The sequence below is a fragment of the Syngnathus scovelli genome, chromosome 22, assembly GCF_024217435.2.
Source record: "Syngnathus scovelli strain Florida chromosome 22, RoL_Ssco_1.2, whole genome shotgun sequence".
Lineage (NCBI taxonomy): Eukaryota > Metazoa > Chordata > Actinopteri > Syngnathiformes > Syngnathidae > Syngnathus > Syngnathus scovelli.
The window spans coordinates 5,366,506-5,378,306 of NC_090868.1; the positions used below are offsets into that span (position 1 = coordinate 5,366,506).

Sequence of the window (11,801 nt, forward strand, 5' to 3'; positions counted from 1 at the left end):
AAATGTCCCCCGCCATTATAGTTGAAGAGGCATAAGTCACACGGTGAGCATGAGGTCACCGCCTCGCCGTGGTTATTAATCCCGCCGGGCTTGTTACATCTTGACCCCCATGATTGCAGCCTGTAAAAACTTGCTAATGTGTTGAAATTACGTTGAGTCAACTGTATGCCTTTCGGCTGGAGAAGGTGACATGGGGATGGAACCCCCGCCCCGATCCGTACGAGACAACCTCGTAAAGAAAAAATACCCGTTTGGTAAGTACATTTGACATTTACATTAGTGTGGACTACAGATGGCGGCAAATCACAACCTTTGTCTAAGAGAAGCTCCTCAATTCATTTCCCCATATTTTTTTCCCACTAGGATGTCTGAGATGGTGACAAAGCACACCTTTTGTCTAAGTGAAGCCCTTCAGTAGTTCTTTGGCATCACTATGCAACAAGATGGTGGCAAAGCACAGCTTTTGTTTGAGTGAAGCTCCTCATTTACTTCAACATAGTTCCTAGGCACCAAGATGGCAGCAAATCACAAGTTTATTCTTAAGTGAAGCTCCTCAAATCACTTCAACATACAGTAGTTCCTAGAAACCAAGATGACAGCAAACTTTTGTCTTAGTGAACTCGGTTTACTTCAGCATAGTTCCTTGGCACCAAGACAATAAAATACAAATGTACTTAAAAGTAAAAAAAAAAAAAAATTCTGGCAGATCAAATGTTCTGGACTTAAATTTTAAATAAAACTGACCTGTATTTTCTATGCAATTCACTTCTTAATAGGACTAGTTTTTTTTTTTTTTAGCCAACTGTTTTTATTAGCGTAGTGGAGCTGTCCGTGGTACTGAAACACGAATGTCTCTTCAAATCATTCTAACACTAATGACTTGAACTTTACCAATGGTTGGTGTTTATTGATGGGGGCGTGGCAGCCGTTTGCGTCACGCGGATGACGTCACAGTTGCTACTAAATGGAAGGCGGCGGTAAATGAAAGTGCAAAGTGCGGCTCACCCTTCTCGCAATCGGGATTGTTTCGTTTATTTTGGAAAGACTACCGTGTTGGTTTGCTTTGATACGTGTGGTAAGTTTCAAATATTTCATATTTTCATACTTGACACTGACATTTAAACAGCTATTTACATCCAAAAGTGAGTATCGGGACAATTTGTACACTTTTTCTGCCTTCACAAATATATTCATGGTTGTTTTTTAACTCAATATTTAAAGTGGTTGTGCAGATGTACCTAATAAAGTAATCTTGAAACTTATAGAGGACCTCCCCCCACACGCGATGCTGTCGTCCCTTAAGACCCTGCTGCTGCTTTTGGTCCTGTGCCCGCCCTCCTCCAGCCTGTGCCTCCGTTTGGCCCGCGGCCGTTCGGACCTCATATGCGACCACCAGATGGCCGGCGGCGGTTTCTCCTCCGAGGACGCCTGGGGCTCTCTGCTCCGCTCATCCGCCGAGTACCTGCTCGCCTCTGCGCCCGAGGAGTCGGCGAGCCGGGAGAAAAGGACATACAACCCGGGAAAGACGCGCTTCCAGAGCCGGGCTAAGATCCGCGGCTCCCTGCTGCGGAACGGCGGCAAGGAGGAGCGCAGGAGCCAGCTGACTTTGTCCCTGGATTTGCCCACTAACATCATGAACGTGCTCTTCGACGTGGCCAAAGCCCAAAACCTGCGGTCGAAGGCAGCCGATAACGCGCGTCTGCTGGCGCGCATCGGCCGAAGAAAGTGACCACTCCGAACGCCTTCGCTTTGTATTTCAAAAGGATTTTGGTTTTCTTCATTTGCGGTCGCATTGTGTTATTGTTGGGGATGAGTGACTTCCATACTGACGCCTTACTGACAAATGGCCGCATAATAACTTTATTTGTTGTAAAGGTGAGACCAACAAATTACAGGCTTCACAGCGTTGCCTATTATCAATCAAATTGAGTATACGAAAAATATTTTAATTGATTCTGTATGAATGTTTTCAAGGACCAAAGCCGACTCATGTAAATCATTTTTTTCCGTTTCCTAGCGGCTTCTATTTTGATTCATTCAAGCGCTGTTGTTCAAAGTTTCTGTCCACAGTGCACAAAAGGTGTCAGTTGAAAAATGCATGGGAATATGTGTGAATGCGTGCGCCTCAAATGTGTTATTTTTATACTCAAAATTATTTTCCCCAAATAAAGCAGACGCAACAAACGTGGTTGATAATGTATGATCAAAACAATGAGTCGCAATGACAGGTTTGAGATATGCTGCTGTCATGTGGCGAATCACAGCAACTACAACCAGCTGGCAGAACTTAACTTACTTAACATAGCTTGGATCGTCCACATAGGAATGTTGGGGTCCTTTTTTGATTATATGGCGAGACACAAACACTCATACAAATATGACATCGTGTTTTAATTTGTTTCAGCACAAGATGAGCTACAAAGATGAGCCTGATCGGCTCCTGAGGTTTGTGACATCACTCAGGCACTCGATGAGTTACACCACTCAGGCACTCGATGAGTTACACCACCTTTATGAGGAAAAATAATAAATATAAAATAAAACATGCATGTGGTAAAAAAATAAAAGGTAAAACATCCACGAGGCAAAAATAATTTAATTAATTAATACAGGAATTAGGAAATAAATAATACATCCATGAGGTGTACCTAATAACAGGCCACTTCATTAGGGAAAAATCATGGTCAAAGCTTAACTGAAAGTGAAAAAGTGCCCCACCCGCCCTCACCCCCACCTCCTGATTGGCTGGTTGCTCTGTGACGTCACTCAGACACTCCATGAGGCACACACCACTTTCAGGTGTACCTAATAAGAGGCCACTTCATTAGGGAATAATCATGGTCAAAGCTTAACTGAAAGTGAAAAGTGCCCCACCCGCCTTCACCCCCACCTCCTGATTGGCTGTTTGATATGTGACGTCACTCGGACACTCCATTAGGTACACCAGCACTTTCAGGTGTACCTAATAACAGGCCACTTCATTAGGGAAAAATCAGGATCAAAAGTTAACTGAAAGTGAAAAGTGCCCCACCCGCCCTCACCCCCACCTCCTGATTGGCTGTTTGATCTGTGACGTCACTCAGACACTCCATTAGGTACACCACCACTTTTAGGTGTACCTAATAACAGGCGACTTCATTAGAATAATCATGGTCAAAGCTTAGCTGAAAGTGAAAAGAGTCCCACCCGCCCTCACCCCCACCTCCTGATTGTCTGTTTGTTATGTGACGTCACTGAGACACTCCATTATGCAAAACGACCCCTCCCCTTACCCCCACTTCCTGATTGGCTGTTTCGTTTGTGACATCACTCATGGACATTCCAATAGGTACACCACAACCATGAAAGAAAATAAAAAACTAATACAAAATAAAGCATCTATGAGGTTAAATAAATAAATAAATAAATAAATAAATAAATAAATAATTGGGATTTAAAAAAGGGAAAGATCTATGAGATAAAAATAAATAAATAAAGCCCCAGGAGGAGAAGGAAAACCGCACAAAAACCCTACTGGGGATACATGAGAAACCTTGATAAAGGACAATTTAGCAATTAATCAGTGCAGTTTGGGAATCGAATGCAAGTCTCCAGAACGCAAGGTAAAAGCTTTAATATCAAGACTAAGGCTTAACCAGTGGTCCGCGGCTTCCTAGTGGTCTGTGGCAGTATTGCAGGGGGTCCGTGAAATTGGAAATGGAAAATATTTTCACAAATAAATTCGATTTATTTTTTTAGACTATTTATTTTCCAGTTAATCTGAGGAATCATTTACCCATCAAAATTAGGTCAAATGTAGCTGAGAGTCCCAAAATAGACATACAGATGCAAATAAATAGCCTGTATGTCTATCCTCCTTTGGTGCAAAATAAAATATTCCGCCAAAGCAGTGGTCCCTGAGTTGCTTCTTGGTTATAATGGTGCCTAACCCTTGGACAAAACCAGTTCAGGCGAACTCATTAGAATACAGTTGCCTGTCTGTTTCCTAATTATTTTTTAAAAATCACATTATCAATTATAAATGACATTCTTACGGTTAAGCAAATCTTGTATTTTAGAACTGATACCATTATCCTTCAATATTTACATTGTAACGCTGTAATAATGCTTTGTTACACTTTATTTTTTCAATAAAGTTTAAGCAAAGGGTGAAAAAAGTATGACGTTTTAACCGGAAGTAAAATATTTTTTACGTGTGTGCGTGCGTGTGAGCGTGCGCGTGTGTGCCTGTCACCGGAAGACAATTTAATTTGTGACTACGTGGAAGATTCTGCTAGCATCCCGTCGTCGAACGTCTGCTGCGCGTCAGCCAACTTCGAAACGATGATTAAAAAGTTTGACAAAAAAGACGAAGAGTCTGGTGAGTGTTGATTGATCTTTGTAGTTGTGAGTATGATCGGTAAGTTTTATACACGGAGGCTAGCGAATGGCATGCTAACCTATTGCTGGTATAGTCGTTTACGATCAACAATCGGGGTGAAATAACGTTACGATGTGAGTAAAAATGACATTTGAGTGTCTTTATTTGATGCATATGTGATAAATAAATACACGGGTTACTTAATGTATTCTATAATATACAAATAAGTGATTGTTAAATGGTAAGACTGGCTAAAAGTGTAGCTTCGGGGCTAGGATTGCATGTATGTATCAACAATTTAATACCACAAACTCTTATGTATTGCTTTATTAAATCAGTATTGCTTTTTGAAAGCAGTCCGCTATGTTAGCAATGCCCGTCGGTGACGTTTGTTTTCTTTCAGGAAGTGGCTCAAACCCATTCCAGCATCTGGAGAAGAGCTCCGTGTTGCAAGAGGTACGTTTCCAAATTTGCGTTTATTCGTCATTTAATAATAGAATGATTTTCGTTTCGTCCTCAGGCCCGCATCTTTAACGAGACACCTATCAACCCGCGAAGATGCCTGCACATTCTCACCAAGATTATTTACCTGCTCAACCAGGTAGCATAGAATAGCGCATGTCTTTTTAACTGCAGGAATATTCACCCCCTCTATTTGTTTAGGGGGAACATTTCGGGACCACCGAAGCCACCGAGGCGTTCTTCGCCATGACCAGGCTCTTTCAGTCCAATGACGTAAGCTCAAATAATCAATTTTCAAGTGTTAACTCAAAGTGTGAAAATCTTTTTTGTCCCATTAGCAAACCCTGAGGAGGATGTGCTACTTGACCATCAAGGAGATGGCCAACATCTCTGAGGACGTTATTATTGTCACCAGCAGGTTCATAGAGTTGAACTATTACAGTAAATGACTGTTGAGTTATGTGTTTAGTAAATAACATTGTTGTCATTGTGCAGCCTGACCAAAGACATGACTGGCAAGGATGACGTGTACAGAGGACCGGCGATCAGAGCCCTCTGCAGGATCACTGACGTAAGCTAACCTGAATCTTGGGACAGAATTAAATGAAATAAAATGCTGACCAACCATGTCCCCTGCATCTCTCAGACTACCATGCTGCAAGCCATCGAAAGATACATGAAGCAGGCCATCGTCGACAAGGTGCCGAGCGTTTCCAGCTCAGCTTTGGTCTCGTCACTGGTGAGACGCCGCTTGTCAAAATGTGCAATTGCAACGTTATGATTTTAACGGTAAGAATTTGCTTCAGCACATGGTGAAGATGAGCTACGATGTGGTGAAACGTTGGGTAAACGAAGCCCAGGAGGCAGCTTCGAGTGATAACATCATGGTTCAGGTGGGAACATGCTATAGTATCTACCAACTCTTGGTGAACGGTGGTGTGCTTACGTTATACGTTGCGTTGCAGTACCATGCTCTGGGCCTCTTGTACCACCTGAGGAAAAATGACCGGCTGGCCGTCACCAAGATGCTCAACAAGTTCACAAAGTCGGGCCTCAAGTCACCGTTCGCCTACTGTATGCTCATCCGCATCGCCAGCAAACTCCTGGATGAGACGGAAGGAGGGTAAGATGACAGAGGGACACTCACAGCAGCTTTCTGTTGTCACTGCTGATGTCTGTTGATTTTTTTGTGCAGTCACGACAGCCCTTTGTTTGACTTCATTGAGAGCTGCCTGAGGAACAAGAACGAGATGGTTGTGTACGAGGCCGCCTCGGCCATTGTGCACATGCCCAATTGCACAGCCAGGGAGCTGGCCCCAGCCGTGTCTGGTAGGTTACAGCAAACAATATAAAATAGCTGAGGAGTGAATTTGATTTTTTTTTTTTTCTTTCTAAAGTGCTGCAGCTCTTCTGCAGTTCTCCCAAAGCTGCACTGAGATACGCAGCAGTCAGGACCCTTAACAAGGTACTCCCACCTTCCTATATGCTTCCAACTCGACATGTTGAATGAAGTAACATTTGGGGTAACATTATCCTCCTGTCCACCAGGTGGCGATGAAGCACCCTTCAGCCGTGACAGCGTGCAACTTGGACCTGGAGAACCTTATTACTGATTCCAACCGGAGCATTGCCACGCTGGCCATCACCACGCTGCTGAAGACCGGCAGCGAGAGCAGCGTGGACCGTCTCATGAAGCAGATCTCATCTTTCGTTTCGGAGATCTCGGACGAGTTCAAGGTGGTGGTGGTGCAAGCCATCAGTGCTCTGTGTCAGAAGTACCCCAGAAAGCACAGTGTCATGATGAACTTCTTGTCCAACATGCTGAGAGATGACGTAAGCAGCAAACAGACTTTTTAATTATAAAAAAAAAAAAAAAAATCACTAGCTTTAAAAAGCACTCATCTTTATTTGAAGGGCGGCTTTGAGTACAAGCGTGCCATTGTGGACTGTATCATCAGCATCATTGAGGAGAAACCAGAGAGCAAAGAGACAGGCCTGGCACATCTGTGCGAGTTCATCGAGGACTGCGAGCACACGGTGCTGGCCACCAAGATCTTGCACCTGCTGGGCAAAGAGGGCCCACGCACCCCGCAGCCGTCCAAGTACATCCGCTTCATCTTCAACAGGGTGGTGCTGGAGAGTGAAGCAGTGAGAGCCGGTCAGTCACGTTTTTCAATGTCCATGTTGAACCACATTTTGTTTTTAAAACCTTTTTTCCATCCCATCAGCTGCGGTTAGCGCTTTGGCCAAATTCGGAGCTCAGAATGACGATTTGCTGCCAAGTGTCCTGGTTCTAATGCAGAGGTACTTAAGTTTTTTTTTTTTTTTTTGGTCACCAGATGTAATTTAAATGTCATGTCTGTGCAGGTGCATGATGGACAGCGATGACGAAGTCCGCGACAGGGCCACATTCTACATGAACGTGCTGCAGCAGAAGCAGAAGGCACTTAACGCTGCCTACATTTTCAATGGTGAGATCAGCTCAAATGCTATTGAGCATCAAATATAATCATTTAGCATTTTCAGTTAGGCATGCTTTTGTTAATTTTTTTTATTTTGGTAAAAATTGGCGTCATTAAAAACATTTATTGAATGAATTTATTGATAGCCACCTTAAGTCCCCCCAGCATTCATCTCATGTTGCGTTCAGGCTTGTCAGTTTCTATTCCCGGTCTGGAGAAGTCGCTGCACCAATACACGCTGGATCCTTCGGAGAAGCCGTTCGACATGAAGACGGTTCCTCTAGCTACCACACCTATCACAGAACAGAAAACAGGTCAGTCAGAATTTGAAAGTTCCTGGGTTGGATTAGCGCTTTTAAATGTGTCCTTCCCATTCAGAAATCACTCCAGTGTCGACCAGCAAGCTACCGGAGAAGTTGGCTCCGTCACGCCAGGATATTTATCAAGGTAAGCATTTTTCTTCAGGAAGCTTTTTTTTGGTACTACTGGAAATTTCTCCACTTTCAGAACAACTGGCAGCCATCCCAGAGTTCCAGGGTCTCGGCCCGCTTTTCAAGTCAGCCGAGCCGGTGCAATTGACTGAAGCAGAGACGGAATATGTGGTGCGCTGCATCAAACACACCTTCTCCAAGCACATGGTCTTTCAGTTCGACTGCACCAACACGCTAAACGACCAACTTCTGCAGAAGGTTCCGGACTACGCAGTTAAGCACAACCCACTTCACCGGCTATCAACTAATAGCGCCAACCGGCATTTCAGGTTCTTGTGCAAATGGAGCCTTCAGAGTCCTACGAGGTGCTTCACTACGTTCCCGCCGCCAGCCTCGCGTACAGCCAGCCAGGCTCCTGCTACACGCTAGTACGCCTGCCCGATGACGACCCGACAGCAGGTAAGATTAACGTCGACGTCAGATTGGCCCGTTCCTGACATTGAGGCATTCAGACAACCACACCCCTTTGCAGTTTCGTGTACGTTCAGCTGCACAATGAAGTACCTGGTCCGAGACTGCGACCCCAACACGGGAGAGCCCGACGACGATGGCTACGATGACGAGTATGTGGTAAGTAGCAGCGTGCCGTCATAGTTTGTCCGCCACTTGTTTCATTCCTCTCGCCGGCCGCAGCTGGAGGACCTGGAAGTGACCGTGGCGGACCACATCCAGAAGGTGCTAAAGCCAAACTTCGGAGCAGCCTGGGAAGAAGTGGGAGACGAGTTTGAGAAGGAGGAGACGTTCGCTCTGGCGTCCGTGCGCACGCTCGACGGTAAGCTTGTGAAAACTCGTCGCAATCTTCGAGATGTAGTCTTTAAATTCCATGTGTTCTTACAGAGGCGGTGAAGAACATTGTCAACTTCCTGGGCATGCAGCCATGCGAGCGCTCGGACAAAGTACCGGAAAACAAAAATTCGCACATCCTCTTCCTTGCTGGCAAGTTTCCACTCCCCCCCCTCAAAAAAAATTCCATTCAATTTGTCAAAAGATTAAGACTCACTTTTTTCCTTCTGATTTCACAGGTGTTTTCCGGGGCGGTCACGACACGCTTGTCCGTGCTCGCCTTGCACTGGCAGACGGCGTCACCATGCAGGTGACTGTCCGCAGCGACGAAGAAACAGTCGTTGACGTCATCCTGGCGTCTGTGGGCTGAAGTGCAATCTTTCATCGTTAAATGTAAAATCTGCTACTTAATCTGGAGAAATAAACTGCATCTACGACAAAGCTTCTTTTGTACAAAACTATTTATTTGATCATCAAGCTCTTTGCTCACTCAAGTTCAAAACGAGTGAATAAATTTTAAGTAAGAGGCGAGAAAGCCTATGGGGTCTTCGAACTGCGGGTAATGACCGATGTACTCATTTAACACGGTGACAGTTGACCTTTTCACCAGTTTCCTGTGGAAACAACGCACACACACGTCACTTGCATGCCAACAGCAGCGGGAGAGACGAAGAACACTCACTTGTAAAGTTCGATAAACTCGGGATGGGGGTTAACCGGATCCATTGGGCCGTAGATCATGTGCACTGAAAGACAAGGCCATTAGGAAGGAGCGTGGACGTGAAAGGACAGACTGCGTGAAATGTCACTTACGTGGCACGGACGTGGACGTGAGCGCGCCGACCCACCGCTCCCTGTGTTTTATTCTCTGATTGATGTACTGCAGAAGACTGACACGCCAACAAAAACAGTTCTTATAAAATATAAACAGTGGGAGCGGATCTTGCAGGTTTGTTTGGCTGATTTTTTTGTCCTTAATTACGGGAAAAAAAATTTGGGATGTGCTTGGATGGTGACAAACTGAACATTTACACCCACTATCTGGATTATACTGCTCCCTGGTGGACTATATGTGCACAATAATTAAAGGTCAACTTTTTTATAAATAAAATGTACTATAGAGTGGTATTAATTTTTCTTACCTGTCCAAAACAAGGTGCCCATCATTGTAGCGAATACTGACCCACATGTTCCACAACTCTGCGCTCGTTGGCTTCGTGTACGGCCCGAAAACCTCCCTCATCCTATCATGTAATCAAAATCAGTTACTTTTTATTGTGCACGACTGGCTATAAAAAGAAAAAATGCCAACCCATTGTTGAAGATCATATAGTTGCAGATCCTAAGGAGGAAGGGACCCAGGTACTCGGAGTCCTTGAGAAGCTTCAGAAACAAATAATGGACCTCAGTGAAACATTGCAAATCTCCGTGGTGTCAAAGAAAGGCAGGCGGTTGGACTGACCCTCTGCATCAGGCGAGGATAGTTGACTTCCGGGAACAAGCCTGTGGGGAGCCCGAATCAGTCACAGTGTCTCTGAAAATACAGGAACATACCGCAAACACACTAACCTCCATTTGAGAGACAAAGACTTTTGATGTTCACGTGACCTGTACGGTTCTGATCCCTCCTATGCAGACAAGAAAACACTCGCTGTAAAAAGTAACAATATATATATATTTTTTTATACAACTATAGAAAATAAGCATAAAGTCTACCTGTAAACCAGCTCTAGCGCCACCGTGTCACCGTAGTCATGAGCCACCAGGTTGATGCGCTGGTTGGCCAGACCCAACTCTACCACCAGCGCTTCCACCACGCTGGCCTGCTCAAAGATGGAGTAGTTGTGTGGCAGCTGAGTACCACAGCAACAGGAAAGCCAATAAATTAAATTCAGTTTTTATTGATTTGATAGATTCACGCACAGGACACCCACTGGCTTGTCGCTTAAGCCGAAGCCCAAGAAGTCCAGTGCTATGACCCGTTTGAAGTGTTGGGTGAGCTGATGCCAAATCTGTTTAAGAATGGAGAGCAGACTCACAAATCTAAATCTAACACATTATAAATGAATATTCAAATAAGAAGTCGCGATGGAATGTGTCGCTCGGACCTTGCTCCAATCATAGCTCGAGGCGGGATAGCCGTGGAGGAGAAGAACGATGTCGGTATTTCCCAAGGTGCCGGGAGTGTCTGATGGGACATGACACGTTACACATACTGACTGCAATATCAGCGCAAAAGAATTAGTGATAGCTTGAAATATTTGATCCTTCTAAAATAAAAGTGAAATAAGACGAAATGATGAACACCTATGTAGAAGATCTTGTTCCCCCTGAAGGTGAAGGTTTTCCCGGCGTATTGCCACCTGCGCACGGCAAACGACAGCTTAGGCGGCGGCATGTGGACGTAGACAGCCATCAGCGGAATGCACACCAAGCCAACTTTGATCCACCACTCTATCATCGTGAACTGCTTAGCTCATGTCAATAAAGCAAAAATAGAACACTGACATGTCATTTTCAGACATTTTCTTTCACTTTGTTTGGACACTTACTGCTACATTAGCATTAGTTAGCACTAGCGAGCTATGGTAAAACATTTATAGTGTTACAACTAACAACACGTTAAAATATACGCACCCGGAAAGAATAGACGTGGTCCTACCTTGGGGAGATATTGGCACATGAAGCGTTTACAAGGTTTTTAAATCCTCAGTCCCTAAATAACACTCACGTGAAGACATTCAGTTAGTGATTAGCGTCCATAGCAGCAAAGATTATGAAGACGACAGAGAGCTCACTCTCGTTCATACTACATAATGACTACATAATTTCACAATTTATCAACTTGTGTCCATAAAGTGTTGGACTTATAATCATCCAAGTTATGTATCTTATAATGTAATCTATTAGTGTTGACCTTTATTTTGATTTTACGTTGTATAATTGTTACTTAGTTACTGCAGCGAGAGTACGTATTGTTTCATTAGACGATCTGCGTTGTCCACGAGAACAGAGTAAGGATGAGTCTTTACTACCTTTTAGTGGCCAAATAGTGTAAATACAAGTAATTGTACTGTATTAATAATGTGCAGTAGTTTGGTTGAATTGAAAACCCTTATTCATCCATTTTTTAATTTACTATAATCACTATAATAATTGGTCATATTTACATGAGCACCATTACTGGTTTCTCTGGACCATACCATCTCAATTGTTTACATTAATTCCTTATTTTTCTATTTG

The 11,801-nt window shown here is 44.1% G+C and overlaps 3 protein-coding genes across 6 annotated transcripts; 2 read left to right on the forward strand and 1 right to left on the reverse strand.

The window, feature by feature from the left end:
* Positions 1-103: 103 nt before the first annotated feature.
* Positions 104-2,184, forward strand: ucn3l (urocortin 3, like). Its single transcript, XM_049761072.2, has 2 exons — positions 104-1,075; positions 1,266-2,184. Exons 1-2 carry the CDS (start codon positions 982-984, stop codon positions 1,727-1,729), a joined length of 558 nt encoding a protein of 185 aa, XP_049617029.1. The 5' UTR covers positions 104-981; the 3' UTR covers positions 1,730-2,184.
* Positions 2,185-4,193: 2,009 nt separating this feature from the next.
* On the forward strand, positions 4,194-8,999 carry copg2 (COPI coat complex subunit gamma 2). The gene is made up of 23 exons (XM_049761634.1): positions 4,194-4,360; positions 4,764-4,816; positions 4,881-4,961; positions 5,024-5,095; positions 5,161-5,240; positions 5,318-5,393; positions 5,469-5,561; positions 5,629-5,715; positions 5,788-5,945; positions 6,018-6,151; positions 6,220-6,287; positions 6,371-6,655; positions 6,737-6,980; positions 7,051-7,126; positions 7,190-7,293; positions 7,473-7,598; positions 7,663-7,731; positions 7,792-7,973; positions 8,045-8,174; positions 8,248-8,345; positions 8,409-8,547; positions 8,613-8,711; positions 8,798-8,999. Exons 1-23 carry the CDS (start codon positions 4,324-4,326, stop codon positions 8,926-8,928), a joined length of 2,622 nt encoding a protein of 873 aa, XP_049617591.1. The 5' UTR covers positions 4,194-4,323; the 3' UTR covers positions 8,929-8,999.
* A 2-nt stretch (positions 9,000-9,001) lies between these two features.
* On the reverse strand, positions 9,002-11,356 carry mest (mesoderm specific transcript). 4 transcript variants are annotated; one of them, XM_049761635.2, is made up of 12 exons: positions 11,221-11,356; positions 10,866-11,028; positions 10,667-10,746; positions 10,493-10,570; positions 10,275-10,411; positions 10,128-10,186; positions 10,021-10,061; positions 9,871-9,941; positions 9,701-9,802; positions 9,372-9,448; positions 9,241-9,304; positions 9,002-9,172 (listed from the first exon to the last, which is right to left on the reverse strand). In XM_049761635.2, exons 1-12 carry the CDS (start codon positions 11,239-11,241, stop codon positions 9,055-9,057), a joined length of 1,011 nt encoding a protein of 336 aa, XP_049617592.1. In that variant the 5' UTR covers positions 11,242-11,356; the 3' UTR covers positions 9,002-9,054. The 4 variants fall into 4 exon arrangements, with proteins under 4 accessions (XP_049617592.1, XP_068505766.1, XP_068505765.1 ...); XM_068649665.1 differs by having other exon boundaries at positions 10,866-11,025; positions 11,196-11,352; XM_068649664.1 differs by having other exon boundaries at positions 11,196-11,350.
* Positions 11,357-11,801: the final 445 nt, after the last annotated feature.

Coding starts and splice junctions, on each gene's coding strand:
- ucn3l (XM_049761072.2), top strand. CDS start 982: ATGAAAGTGCAAAGTGCGGCTCACCCTTCTCGCAATCGGGATTGTTTC. Junction 1,076..1,265: donor GGTTTGCTTTGATACGTGTG/GTAAGTTTCAAA, acceptor TGAAACTTATAG/AGGACCTCCCCCCACACGCG.
- mest (XM_049761635.2), bottom strand. CDS start 11,241: ATGTGCCAATATCTCCCCAAG. Junction 10,062..10,127: donor TCTTTGTCTCTCAAATGGAG/GTTAGTGTGTTT, acceptor GGCTCCCCACAG/GCTTGTTCCCGGAAGTCAAC. Junction 9,305..9,371: donor CACGTCCACGTCCGTGCCAC/GTAAGTGACATT, acceptor CTTGTCTTTCAG/TGCACATGATCTACGGCCCA.
- copg2 (XM_049761634.1), top strand. CDS start 4,324: ATGATTAAAAAGTTTGACAAAAAAGACGAAGAGTCTG. Junction 7,127..7,189: donor GTCCTGGTTCTAATGCAGAG/GTACTTAAGTTT, acceptor ATGTCTGTGCAG/GTGCATGATGGACAGCGATG. Junction 7,732..7,791: donor ACGCCAGGATATTTATCAAG/GTAAGCATTTTT, acceptor CTCCACTTTCAG/AACAACTGGCAGCCATCCCA.